The sequence below is a fragment of the Parambassis ranga genome, unplaced genomic scaffold, assembly GCF_900634625.1.
Source record: "Parambassis ranga unplaced genomic scaffold, fParRan2.1 scaffold_68_arrow_ctg1, whole genome shotgun sequence".
NCBI classification, from domain to species: Eukaryota; Metazoa; Chordata; class Actinopteri; family Ambassidae; genus Parambassis; species Parambassis ranga.
The window spans coordinates 107,791-120,712 of NW_021144811.1; the positions used below are offsets into that span (position 1 = coordinate 107,791).

The 12,922-nt window shown below is 47.5% G+C and overlaps 1 protein-coding gene across 1 annotated transcript; it reads left to right on the forward strand.

Moving 5' to 3' along the window:
• The first annotated feature begins 780 nt into the window (after positions 1–780).
• On the forward strand, positions 781–12,173 carry cmtm7 (CKLF-like MARVEL transmembrane domain containing 7). Its single transcript, XM_028398938.1, has 5 exons — positions 781–981; positions 6,186–6,362; positions 7,140–7,238; positions 9,385–9,463; positions 9,900–12,173. Exons 1-5 carry the CDS (start codon positions 868–870, stop codon positions 9,911–9,913), a joined length of 483 nt encoding a protein of 160 aa, XP_028254739.1. The 5' UTR covers positions 781–867; the 3' UTR covers positions 9,914–12,173.
• The last annotated feature ends 749 nt before the right edge of the window (positions 12,174–12,922 follow it).

The following is a 12,922-nucleotide window of genomic DNA, read 5'->3' on the forward strand; positions in this document are numbered from 1 at the left end:
TAAGCTCAGATCAACACGTCGAGCTGACTGCTCTGATGCTGCTTCAGCTGCTGTAACTACCAGCCCATTTTACCCACTCCCAGACTGCCACATGTGACAGAAGCTGGTGGTGTTTGAGGTGGAGGCTGATGCTGCAGCGGCCTCATGATGCTTCTGAGGCTGCGCTCTGAATTATTAATGAGAGCTCAGTGTTTTCTGTTTTCAGATTCAGGAGGCTGCTCAGAGCTGCAGGTCCAAACTCTGACCTGACCGATCAGCTCATCCTGTGTGTGAACATATGCAAAGCTTAGTGAGGACCAAAGTTATCAGCAGTCTGTAGTTCAGACACCTGAAACATCATCAGACCACCCAGCCCGGGCGGGCCCTTTAAAGGACCACAAACACAGCATCATCACTTTCTGCTGCTGAGCTCGCCATAATGTGTGTGTGTCTGTGTGTCTGTGTGTGTGTGTGTGTGTTTGGACTCTGGAAGCTGCTGCAGTGCTTCCTGACAGACACCACACCCCCGCCTAGCACCACCGTCAATAACACACACACTCTCACACACACACAGGATGTTCACTTCACAATAAAGGCCTGCCTGCTTCACATGGTCACTGGGTTACTACATCACTTCCTGTCACAGGCCTCTGACTGATTGAATATTGTGCATGATCGGTTCCTGTTGTTCCTCCTCATCTGGATGCTCCCTCTGCCTGGGTTTGGGGCGGAGGCTGAAGCTTTATTGTGAAAGGGGCCCGGAAGCCGGCGCGCCTTTCTGCCGCAGCTTGACGCACCGACTAACGGGCCCTGAGGTTTGCAGTCGACGGAGGCTCCCCGCTGCTCCTGAACTTCTTCAAACATCTGTCCCGTTTACTCACCGGCAGCATGTCGCACACCGTCATCACGACAACGACCACCACCGTGCGGGGGTCCGGGGACAGCGCCCTGAACACGGACTACGTGCGGACCATCCCGGGAATGCTGAAGATCGGACAGATGGTGAGAGCGGGACACACCGGACAGGTTAGCTAGCAGAGGGCCGTTAGCTGAGGGCGTGACGTGATTGATTAGGAAGCTGATCAACCAATACTGCGCGGGTATTGATTTCAGACCGGACCCACATCAGTCCACAGCCTTTAAATCAGGGATTACTCAGTCAGTCATCAGTTACACACCGCAGCGCAGAGAGTTTGTGTCTCAGTGGGAATGTGTGTGTCTTTGTGGCTTTTATTTGTATTTTGTGGTTTCATTATGTCTGGCGTCGTTTTCTCTGGTTGTTTTGTGTCTGAAGTTGTGTCTCTGGTTGTGTCTCTGGTTGTTTTGTGTCTGTAGTTGTGTCTCTGGTTGTTTTGTGTCTGTAGTCGTGTCTCTGGTTGTTTTGTGTCTGTAGTCGTGTCTGGTTGTTTTGTGTCTGAAGTTGTGTCTCTGGTTGTTTTGTGTCTGTAGTTGTGTCTGGTTGTTTTGTGTCTGTAGTTGTCTCTGGTTGTTTTGTGTCTGTAGTTGTGTCTCTGGTTGTGTTGTGTCTGTAGTCGTGTCTCTGGTTGTTTTGTGTCTCTGGTTGTTTTGTGTCTGAAGTTGTGTCTGTAGTTGTCTCTCTGGTTGTTTTGTGTCTGTAGTTGTGTCTGGTTGTTTTGTGTCTGAAGTTGTGTCTGTAGTTGTCTGTCTGGTTGTTTTGTGTCTGTAGTTGTCTCTGGTTGTTTTGTGTCTGTAGTTGTGTCTGGTTGTTTTGTGTCTGTAGTTGTCTCTGGTTGTTTTGTGTCTGTAGTTGTGTCTGTAGTCGTGTCTCTGGTTGTCTTGTGTCTGTAGTTGTGTCTGGTTGTCTTGTGTCTGTAGTTGTGTCTCTGGTTGTTTTGTGTCTGTAGTCGTGTCTCTGGTTGTTTTGTGTCTGTAGTCGTGTCTCTGGTTGTTTTAGTCGTGTCTCTGGTTGTTTTGTGTCTGTAGTCGTGTCTCTGGTTGTTTTGTGTCTGAAGTTGTGTCTGAAGTTGTGTCTGTAGTTGTCTCTCTGGTTGTTTTGTGTCTGTAGTTGTCTCTGGTTGTTTTGTGTCTGTAGTTGTGTCTGGTTGTTTTGTGTCTGTAGTTGTCTCTGGTTGTTTTGTGTCTGTAGTTGTGTCTGGTTGTTTTGTGTCTGTAGTCGTGTCTCTGGTTGTCTTGTGTCTGTAGTTGTGTCTCTGGTTTTGTGTCTAGTTGTCTCTCTGGTTGTTTTGTCTCTGTAGTTGTGTCTGGTTGTTTTGTCTCTGTAGTTGTGTCTGGTTGTTTTGTGTCTGTAGTTGTGTCTCTGGTTGTTTTGTGTCTGAAGTTGTGTCTCTGGTTGTTTTGTGTCTGTAGTGTTCTCTGGTTGTTTTGTGTCTGTAGTTGTGTCTGATTGTTTTGTGTCTGTAGTTGTCTCTGGTTGTTTTGTGTCTGTAGTCGTGTCTCTGGTTGTTTTGTGTCTGAAGTTGTGTCTGTAGTTGTCTCTCTGGTTGTTTTGTGTCTGAAGTTGTGTCTGTAGTTGTCTCTCTGGTTGTCTTGTGTCTGTAGTTGTGTCTCTGGTTTTGTGTCTAGTTGTCTCTCTGGTTGTTTTGTCTCTGTAGTTGTGTCTGGTTGTTTTGTCTCTGTAGTTGTGTCTGGTTGTTTTGTGTCTGTAGTTGTGTCTCTGGTTGTTTTGTGTCTGAAGTTGTGTCTCTGGTTGTTTTGTGTCTGTAGTGTTCTGGTTGTTTTGTGTCTGTAGTTGTCTCTGGTTGTTTTGTGTCTGTAGTCGTGTCTCTGGTTGTTTTGTGTCTGAAGTTGTGTCTGTAGTTGTCTCTCTGGTTGTTTTGTGTCTGTAGTTGTGTCTGGTTGTTTTGTGTCTGAAGTTGTGTCTGTAGTTGTCTGTCTGGTTGTTTTGTGTCTGTAGTTGTCTCTGGTTGTTTTGTGTCTGTAGTTGTCTCTGGTTGTTTTGTGTCTGTAGTTGTGTCTGGTTGTTTTGTGTCTGTAGTTGTCTCTGGTTGTTTTGTGTCTGTAGTTGTGTCTGTAGTCGTGTCTCTGGTTGTCTTGTGTCTGTAGTTGTGTCTGGTTGTCTTGTGTCTGTAGTTGTGTCTCTGGTTGTTTTGTGTCTGTAGTCGTGTCTCTGGTTGTTTTGTGTCTGTAGTCGTGTCTCTGGTTGTTTTAGTCGTGTCTCTGGTTGTTTTGTGTCTGTAGTCGTGTCTCTGGTTGTTTTGTGTCTGAAGTTGTGTCTGAAGTTGTGTCTCTGGTTGTTTTGTGTCTGTAGTTGTCTCTGGTTGTTTTGTGTCTATAGTTGTGTCTGGTTGTTTTGTGTCTGTAGTTGTCTCTGGTTGTTTTGTGTCTGTAGTTGTGTCTGGTTGTTTTGTGTCTGTAGTCGTGTCTCTGGTTGTCTTGTGTCTGTAGTTGTGTCTCTGGTTTTGTGTCTAGTTGTCTCTCTGGTTGTTTTGTCTCTGTAGTTGTGTCTGGTTGTTTTGTCTCTGTAGTTGTGTCTGGTTGTTTTGTGTCTGTAGTTGTGTCTCTGGTTGTTTTGTGTCTGAAGTTGTGTCTCTGGTTGTTTTGTGTCTGAAGTTGTGTCTGTAGTTGTCTCTCTGGTTGTTTTGTGTCTGAAGTTGTGTCTGTAGTTGTCTCTCTGGTTGTCTTGTGTCTGTAGTTGTGTCTCTGGTTTTGTGTCTAGTTGTCTCTCTGGTTGTTTTGTCTCTGTAGTTGTGTCTGGTTGTTTTGTGTCTGTAGTTGTGTCTCTGGTTGTTTTGTGTCTGAAGTTGTGTCTCTGGTTGTTTTGTGTCTGTAGTGTTCTGGTTGTTTTGTGTCTGTAGTTGTGTCTGGTTGTCTTGTGTCTGTAGTTGTCTCTGGTTGTTTTGTGTCTGTAGTCGTGTCTCTGGTTGTTTTGTGTCTGAAGTTGTGTCTGTAGTTGTCTCTCTGGTTGTTTTGTGTCTGTAGTTGTGTCTGGTTGTTTTGTGTCTGAAGTTGTGTCTGTAGTTGTCTGTCTGGTTGTTTTGTGTCTGTAGTTGTCTCTGGTTGTTTTGTGTCTGTAGTTGTGTCTGGTTGTTTTGTGTCTGTAGTTGTCTCTGGTTGTTTTGTGTCTGTAGTTGTGTCTGTAGTCGTGTCTCTGGTTGTCTTGTGTCTGTAGTTGTGTCTGGTTGTCTTGTGTCTGTAGTTGTGTCTCTGGTTGTTTTGTGTCTGTAGTCGTGTCTCTGGTTGTTTTGTGTCTGTAGTCGTGTCTCTGGTTGTTTTAGTCGTGTCTCTGGTTGTTTTGTGTCTGTAGTCGTGTCTCTGGTTGTTTTGTGTCTGAAGTTGTGTCTGAAGTTGTGTCTCTGGTTGTTTTGTGTCTGTAGTTGTCTCTGGTTGTTTTGTGTCTGTAGTTGTGTCTGGTTGTTTTGTGTCTGTAGTTGTCTCTGGTTGTTTTGTGTCTGTAGTGTTCTCTGGTTGTTTTGTGTCTGTAGTTGTGTCTGGTTGTTTTGTGTCTGTAGTTGTCTCTGGTTGTTTTGTGTCTGTAGTTGTCTCTGGTTGTTTTGTGTCTGTAGTTGTCTCTGGTTGTTTTGTGTCTGTAGTCGTGTCTCTGGTTGTCTTGTGTCTGTAGTTGTGTCTCTGGTTGTTTTGTGTCTGTAGTCGTGTCTCTGGTTGTTTTGTGTCTGTAGTCGTGTCTCTGGTTGTTTTAGTCGTGTCTCTGGTTGTTTTGTGTCTGTAGTCGTGTCTCTGGTTGTTTTGTGTCTGAAGTTGTGTCTGAAGTTGTGTCTCTGGTTGTTTTGTGTCTGTAGTTGTCTCTGGTTGTTTTGTGTCTGTAGTTGTGTCTGGTTGTTTTGTGTCTGTAGTTGTCTCTGGTTGTTTTGTGTCTGTAGTGTTCTCTGGTTGTTTTGTGTCTGTAGTTGTGTCTGGTTGTTTTGTGTCTGTAGTTGTCTCTGGTTGTTTTGTGTCTGTAGTTGTGTCTGGTTGTTTTGTGTCTGTAGTTGTGTCTGGTTGTTTTGTGTCTGTAGTTGTGTCTGGTTGTTTTGTGTCTGTAGTCGTGTCTCTGGTTGTCTTGTGTCTGTAGTTGTGTCTCTGGTTTTGTGTCTAGTTGTCTCTCTGGTTGTTTTGTGTCTGTAGTTGTGTCTGGTTGTTTTGTGTCTGTAGTTGTCTCTCTGGTTGTTTTGTGTCTGTAGTTGTGTCTGGTTGTTTTGTGTCTGTAGTTGTCTCTGGTTGTTTTGTGTCTGTAGTTGTCTCTGGTTGTTTTGTGTCTGTAGTTGTGTCTGGTTGTTTTGTGTCTGTAGTTGTCTCTCTGGTTGTTTTGTGTCTGTAGTTGTATCTGGTTGTTTTGTGTCTGTAGTCGTGTCTGGTTGTTTTGTGTCTGTAGTTGTTGTGTAGTTGGTTGTTTTGTGTCTGTAGTTGTGTCTGGTTGTTTTGTGTCTGTAGTTGTGTCTCTGGTTGTTTTGTGTCTGTAGTTGTTGTGTAGTTGGTTGTTTTGTGTCTGTAGTTGTGTCTCTGGTTGTTTTGTGTCTGTAGTTGTTGTGTAGTTGGTTGTTTTGTGTCTCTAGTTGTGTCTCTGGTTGTTTTGTGTCTGTAGTTGTGTCTGGTTGTTTTGTGTCTGTAGTTGTGTCTCTGGTTGTTTTGTGTCTGAAGTTGTGTCTCTGGTTGTTTTGTGTCTGTAGTTGTGTTGTTTTGTGTCTGTAGTTGTGTCTCTGGTTGTTTTGTGTCTGTAGTTGTGTCTCTGGTTGTTTTGTGTCTGTAGGTGTGTCTCTGGTTGTTTTGTGTCTGTAGTTGTGTCTCTGGTTGTTTTGTGTGTAGTTGTTGTGTAGTTGGTTGTTTTGTGTCTGAAGTTGTGTCTCTGGTTGTTTTGTGTCTGTGGTTGTTGTTGTCTTCATTCTATGTGTATGTTTTGTGTCTCTGTAGTTGTATCTGTAGTTGTTTTGTGCCTGTGTCTTGTTTTGTATCGTGTCTCTGTAGTTGTGTCTGTAGTTTTGTGTCTCTCTGGTTGTTTTGTCTGTGGTTGTTTTTTGTCTGCCATTGTTTGGTGTCTGGTTGTTGTTGTCTTCATTTTATGTGTATGTTTTGTGTCTCTGTAGTTGTGTTTGTAGTTGTTTTGTGTCTCTGTGGCTGTTGTTGTCTTTTCATTTAATGTGTGTGTTTTGTGTCTGTATTTGTGTCTTGTCTCTGTGGTTGGTTTGTGTATCATAGTTTTTCTGTCTCTGTGGTTGTGTTGTGTCTGTCTGTCTATGGTTGTTGTGTCTCTATGGTTGTTGTGTATCATAGTCTTTCTGTCTCTGTGGCAGCTCGCCCTGTTCATCGCCTTCCTGTGCGCTCATTGTGTCCGCGGTTGGCCCAGCTGGGCGGCGTTCCAGTTCTTCGAGGTGGTGACGTTGTGGTTCTTCATCGCCTTTCTCGTCTTCTTCCTCATGCACCTGTTCAGGCTGCAGGGGAAGATGCCGTGCATCAACTGGCCCCTGACGGTGAGCTCCTGCACGTTGTGTTCACTGTGTGTGTTCACTGTGTGTGTTCACTGTGTGTGTTCACTGTGTGTTCACTGTGTGTTCACTGTGTGTGTTCACTGTCTGTTCACTGTGTGTGTTCACTGTGTGTTCATGTGTGTTCACTGTCTGTTCACTGTGTGTGTTCACTGTGTATTCACTGTGTATTCACTGTGTGTGTTCACTGTGTGTGTTCACTGTGTTTTCACTGTGTGTGTTCACTGTGTGTGTTCACTGTGTGTGTTCACTGTGTGTGTTCACTGTCTGTTCACTGTGTGTTCATGTGTGTTCACTGTGTGTTCACTGTGTGTGTTTACTGTGTGTGTTCACTGTGTGTTCATGTGTGTTCACTGTGTGTGTTCACTGTGTGTGTTCACTGTGTGTGTTCACTGTGTGTTCATGTGTGTTCACTGTGTGTGTTCACTGTGTGTGTTCACTGTGTGTGTTCACTGTGTGTTCATATGTGTGTTCATGTGTGTGTTCACTGTGTGTTTGCACTGTGTGTTCATGTGTGTGTTCACTGTGTGTGTCCACTGTGTGTTTTCATTGTGTGTTTTCATTGTGTGTGTTCACTGTGTGTGTTCACTGTGTGTGTTCACTGTGTGTTCATATGTGTGTTCACTGTGTGTGAGTTTAGCATGTTGTGTTTGTCTCCAGCAGATCATGTGACTTCGGTGAATGCTGAAGTCACATGATCTTCCTGTCACATGACCCCTCCTGATGATGATGAGGCTGATCTTCATCCCTCCACTGTTTCAGGAGTTCTTTCATTATTCTGTGGGCTGTGTCCTCGTCTTCATCGCCTCCATCGTTGCTGCTGTGAAGAGTGGAGGAGTGTCAGCGCTGGTGGCAGGATCGGTGTGTAAGCACACACACACAAACAGACACACACACACACACACACACACACACGGTCTGTCTGGTGACCTCAGAGGACATTAAACGCATCACTTCATGTGTGCACATGTGTCAAACCTGATCTGACACCTCTGTAGTCTGTGGGTGGAGCGTCTGCATTTTATTTTGAAAGGTTGTGTCTAAAAGAAGCTGTCAATTCATAGACTGTGTCTGTGTGTGTGTGTGTGTGTGTCTGTGTGTGTGTCTGTGTGTGTGTATATGTGTCTGTGTCTGTGTGTGTCTCTGTGTGTGTCTCTGTGTGTCTCTGTGTGTGTGTCTCTGTGTGTGTGTCTGTGTGTGTCTCTGTGTGTGTTTCTGTGTGTGTCTCTGTGTGTCTCTGTGTGTCTCTGTATGTGTCTGTGTGTGTCTGTGTGTGTCTGCATGTCTCCCTCTGTGTGTGTCTCTCTGTGTGTGTCTCTGTGTGTGTCTGTGTGTGTCTGCATGTCTCCCTCTGTGTGTGTCTCTGTGTGTGTCTCTGTGTGTGTCTGTGTGTGTGTCTCTCTGTGTCTCTGTGTGTGTCTGTATGTGTCTGTGTGTGTCTCTGTGTGTGTCTCTGTGCGTGTCTCTGTGTGTGTCTCTGTGTGTCTCTGTGTGTGCCTGTGTGTGTGTCTCTGTGTGTGTTTCTGTGTGTGTTTCTGTGTGTGTGTCTCTGTGTGTGTTTCTGTGTGTGTCTCTGTGTGTCTCTGTGTGTGTCTGTGTGTGTCTGTGTGTGTCTGCATGTCTCCCTCTGTGTGTGTCTCTCTCTGTGTCTCTGTGTGTGTCTCTCTCTGTGTCTCTCTCTGTGTGTGTCTCTGTGTGTCTCTGTGCGTCTCTGTGTGTGTCTCTGTGTGTCTCTGTATGTGTCTGTGTGTGTCTGTGTGTGTCTGTGTGTCTGCATGTCTCCCTCTGTGTTTGTCTCTGTGTGTGTCTGTGTGTGTCTGTGTGTGTCTCTGTGTGTCTCTGTGTGTGTCTCTGTGTGTCTGTGTGTGTGTCTCTCTCTCTCTCTGTGTCTCTGTGTGTGTCTGTGTGTGTCTGTTTGTGTCTGCATGTCTCCCTCTGTGTGTGTCTCTCTCTGTGTCTCTGTGTGTGTCTGTGTGTCTCTGTGTGTGTCTCTGTGTGTGTCTCTCTCTGTGTGTGTCTCTGTGTGTGTCTCTCTCTCTGTGTGTGTCTGTGTCTCTGTCTCTGTGTGTGTCTGTGTGTGTGTGTCTCTGTGTGTGTCTGTGTGTGTCTCTGTGTGTGTCTCTCTCTCTGTGTGTGTGTCTGTGTCTCTGTCTCTGTGTCTGTGTCTGTGTCTGTGTCTCTGTCTCTGTCCCTGTGTGTGTCTCTGTCTCTGTCTCTGTGTGTCTCTGTGTGTGTCTGTGTGTCTCTGTCTCTGTCTCTGTGTGTGTCTGTGTGTGTCTCTGTGTGTGTGTCTGTGTGTGTCTCTGTCTCTGTGTGTGTCTGTATGTGTCTCTGTGTGTGTCTGTGTGTCTCTGTCTCTGTGTGTCTGTGTGTCTCTGTCTGTGTGTGTCTCTGTGTGTGTCTCTCTCTGTGTGTCTCTGTGTGTCTCTGTGTGTGTCTGTGTGTGTCTCTGTGTGTGTCTCTGTCTCTGTGTGTGTGTCTCTGTCTCTGTCTCTGTGTGTGTCTGTGTGTGTCTCTGTGTGTGTCTCTGTCTCTGTGTGTGTCTGTGTGTCTCTGTCTCTGTCTGTGTGTGTCTGTGTGTCTCTGTCTCTGTCTGTGTGTGTCTCTGTGTGTCTGTGTGTGTCTCTGTGTGTGTCTCTGTCTCTGTGTGTGTCTCTGTGTGTGTCTCTGTCTCTGTGTGTGTGTCTCTGTCTCTGTCTCTGTGTGTGTCTGTGTGTGTCTCTGTGTGTGTCTGTGTCTGTGTCTCTGTCTCTCTCTCTGTGTGTGTCTGTGTCTCTGTCTCTGTCTCTCTCTCTGTGTGTCTGTGTGTCTCTGTGTGTGTCTGTGTCTCTGTGTGTGTCTCTGTGTGTGTCTCTGTCTCTGTGTGTGTGTCTCTGTCTCTGTCTCTGTCTCTCTCTCTGTGTGTGTCTGTGTCTCTGTCTCTGTCTCTCTCTCTGTGTGTCTGTGTGTCTCTGTCTCTCTCTCTGTGTGTCTGTGTGTCTCTGTCTCTGTCTGTGTGTGTCTGCAGGTGTTCGGCTTCATAGCCACCTTCCTGATGGCTGTGAACCTGTGGACATCGTACAGCGTGGCCTGTGGTCCTCAGGCTGGTAGGTCCCTCCTTATCTGAGTTCACCATGAAACACTTTCACACATGTGACATCTCCGAGTTTATATTTATCATATATATATATATATATATATATATATGTGTGTCTTTTTTTAAAGACACATTTCTGAGTTAAATCTGGGACATGGCAGCAGGTCGACTGAGTCCCTCACATTAGAAGCAGTTTTAAATTAAACGGCCATTATTTATTCACATTATTGTTATTTTCGAGCTCGCCGCCTGGGAGCCACAGCAGAGGGACGAAGGAGCCGCAGGCTGCCGACCCCTGATCAGTGCTAGCAGAGCTAATCAGCCGTTAAACAGGAAGTGAAACAGCATGAGAAGACTTCCTCCAACAAAGCAGCCACTGTTTCATAAACTGATCATGTGATGCACTCCTTCGCTCATGTTCCCATCATGCCTTTCTGCTCCTCCAGGTGCTTCAGTGTAGGAGGCCAGCTGTGAAGGACCCACTCTGCTGTGTTGCGGTGCACCTGAGTGATCAGCTGAGGGGAGGTACCAGGACGGGTGGGCCTCCTCCTCCTCCTCCTCCTCCTCCTTTTTGACAGTATTACTTTTTTCTCCACATGTTCAAGGTGCTCAGTGTCACATGGTATCGTTCAGCCAATGATACTGCGGTGCAAACTTCCAGTCACCTGCTATTACTGACTACATTTCCCATCAGCCCCTCTGCTGCTCCTGTTTTATTCTGCCATCAGAAGCTTTTCTTAGCTCTGCTCAGACAGCGCCCCCTTCCTGTCATGTGCCATATCTCAGTGCTGCAGGCCTGGTCGTGGTCTCTGTGTCGCTCTTTGTTTCTGGTTTACAGTTTGATTCTTTCTTAAAGTTCAGCTCAGGCTGTTCGGACCACAGATGAGTCAAAATCACTTTTTTAAAACTGTCCAGCCGATAAGCCCCGTTAGCTCCACGTGGTAATATTTGCTAGCACACCAAAATTTGAGTGTCCGAATATTCTTGTCCTTTGGCCGTGCTAACAAATATAACAAGCTATAATATAGTATTTATCAGAGAACAATGTGCATGCTAATGGTGATAGCATGCTAAAACCTTACTCAGGGCTAAAAAACAGCAGCGTGCTAACTGTGCGACATTAGCATGCTAGGAGGAATGTTCAGAGCAATGTTAACATCAGTAACACCTGCAGAGTGGAACAGACTGCACCACACATCCAGGCACACACACACCCCGAGTGTCAGCCTGTCCTGCAGGGACACACTCATGTCAGCATCTTTTAACCCTCTCACCACAGGAAGCAGCCAGTCTGCTGGTCACATGTCACATGACACATGTTAAGCTTCACTTTGTGCAGATGTTGTCACACTGCCTGTCAGGCCGTCTGAAGGCGGATGGTTGTCACGCTGTCTTCAGTCTGCAGGTGAGATTGATGGACAGTAAAGTTCCCATCCTTCAACAGAAGCATCAGGCGACGCTGTGCAGCCAGGTTTACTCAGACACCTCTGTCCTCGGTGCTTTAAACACATCACACACTGAAAAGCACATCAGAGCTGTGTCTGCACCCATGAGCGAGGCGCACACTGTGTGAGCACTGTACACACAACCTGTGTGTAAGACACACTCCGTTCTCTCACCTTCAAAATAAAAGCCGTGGAGTCTGAATGAAAGCACAGACGGATCAACAGTGTAACACTGCGTAGACCAGTCAGCATGCAGCCGCTGGACCTCACACCGGACCTGCATGTCACGAAGTGTTCCTGTTGTGCACTTTTAATGTGCGCACGCACACACGCACACACAGAGCAGCTCTGCCTCAGAAACCAAACGTGTTTTTAACCTGAGGATGATGCTGAGCTGCCAACAGTCGGACTGATGCTTCACTCTGAAGGACCCACGTCCAGCTGGACTCTGACTGAATGTTTCACTGACTCATGTGGATGTTACAGTTTGTTGTGTGTCTGCTCCTGCACACTGTGACTCGCTGTGTGATAAGACCTCCTCTCAATCAAACCCAAGGAGAGGCGGGACTTCAGGTCTGTGTCCACAGGATCCGTTGTTTTCACGCCCCCCATTCATCATCTGTGACCTGACCTCACAGTCCTCCTCTCTGATTGGCTGATGTCTGAATGTCTCCAGCTGCACATGGGGCTCCTCAGAGGAGCTGAGCAGACGTGTGTGCTCAGACTCACACCGTGTGCACAGACTCACACCGTGTGCAGGAGCAGTTTCTTCACTTCTCTGTGTTCTTGCTGCTTCTCTGATTCTGCTGATGAATGTCTCCGCACTGTTTTCTGTTGATCTGTGACTCCAGCAGCTGTCACACCGCCTCAGGGAGAAAACACACTCACAGTTAAAATGTCCCAGGAACGTGGCTGAAAGGACCACAGGTCAGACAAAGACATTCTGCAGTGTCAGTGTAGAAAGATGCGGTCGGATCAGGGACAGACTGCAGCTCCCACCAGTACTGAGGCGTCTGTGGTGTCCTCTTGTCCTGACTGTTCATCAGAGTTCACTGCAGCTCTCTTCACGCTCCAACATCAGGTTCCAGTGTTGGATTAGAGGCCAGTACCAAAGAATAAGGTCCTGGATGAAGGTCCGGCCTCCAGTGTGTTTCCTCCCTGCATGGTGCTGGTTCTGAGCCAGGCTGATGCAGCTGCTGTGGGTCCTGTGTGGGTCCTGCTGCTGTGGGTCCTGCTGCTGTGGGTCCTGTGTGGGTCCTGCTGCGGTGGGGCCTGCTGCTGTGGGTCCTGTGTGGGTCCTGCTGCTGTGGGTCCTGCTGCTGTGGGTCCTGCTGCTGTGGGTCCTGCTGCTGTGGGTCCTGTTGGGTCCTGCTGCTGTGGGTCCTGTGTGGGTCCTGCTGCTGTGGGTCCTGTGTGGGGCCTGCTGTGGGTCCTGTGTGGGTCCTGCTGCTGTGGGTCCTGTGTGGGTCCTGTTGGGTCCTGCTGCTGTGGGGCCTGTGTGGGGCCTGCTGTGGGTCCTGTGTGGGTCCTGTTGGGGCCTGTGTGGGGCCTGCTGTGGGTCCTGTTGGGGCCTGCTGTGGGTCCTGCTGTGGGTCCTGTGTGGGGCCTGCTGTGGGTCCTGTGTGGGTCCTGTGTGGGGCCTGTGTGGGGCCTGCTGTGGGTCCTGTTGGGGCCTGCTGTGGGTCCTGCTGTGGGTCCTGTGTGGGGCCTGTGTGGGGCCTGCTGTGGGTCCTGTTGGGGCCTGTGTGGGGCCTGTGTGGGTCCTGTGTGGGGCCTGCTGTGGGGCCTGTGTGGGTCCTGTGTGGGTCCTGTGTGGGGCCTGTTGGGTCCTGTTGGGTCCTGCTGCACTGGCGCTCCCTGACAGTCCGTTCTCTCCAAAGTGCCTTAAAGTTGAGTTGGTTTGTTTGGGCTGAGGTGACGTGCAGTGATTTTATTAGAGGCCACTTGTTGTTTTGTACATTTTTAAAGTGTGATCTGTTGCATATTACATTTCTGACTCATCTCTGCATGTTGATATGAAAAGC

What these genes read in the sequence shown, in the direction of transcription:
- cmtm7 (XM_028398938.1), top strand. Translation starts at nt 868, where the DNA reads ATGTCGCACACCGTCATCACGACAACGACCACCACCGTGCGGGGGTCC. An exon ending in GCATCAACTGGCCCCTGACG is followed by an intron (nt 6,363 to 7,139) that starts GTGAGCTCCTGC and finishes CCACTGTTTCAG; the next exon opens with GAGTTCTTTCATTATTCTGT. An exon ending in CAGCGCTGGTGGCAGGATCG is followed by an intron (nt 7,239 to 9,384) that starts GTGTGTAAGCAC and finishes GTGTGTCTGCAG; the next exon opens with GTGTTCGGCTTCATAGCCAC.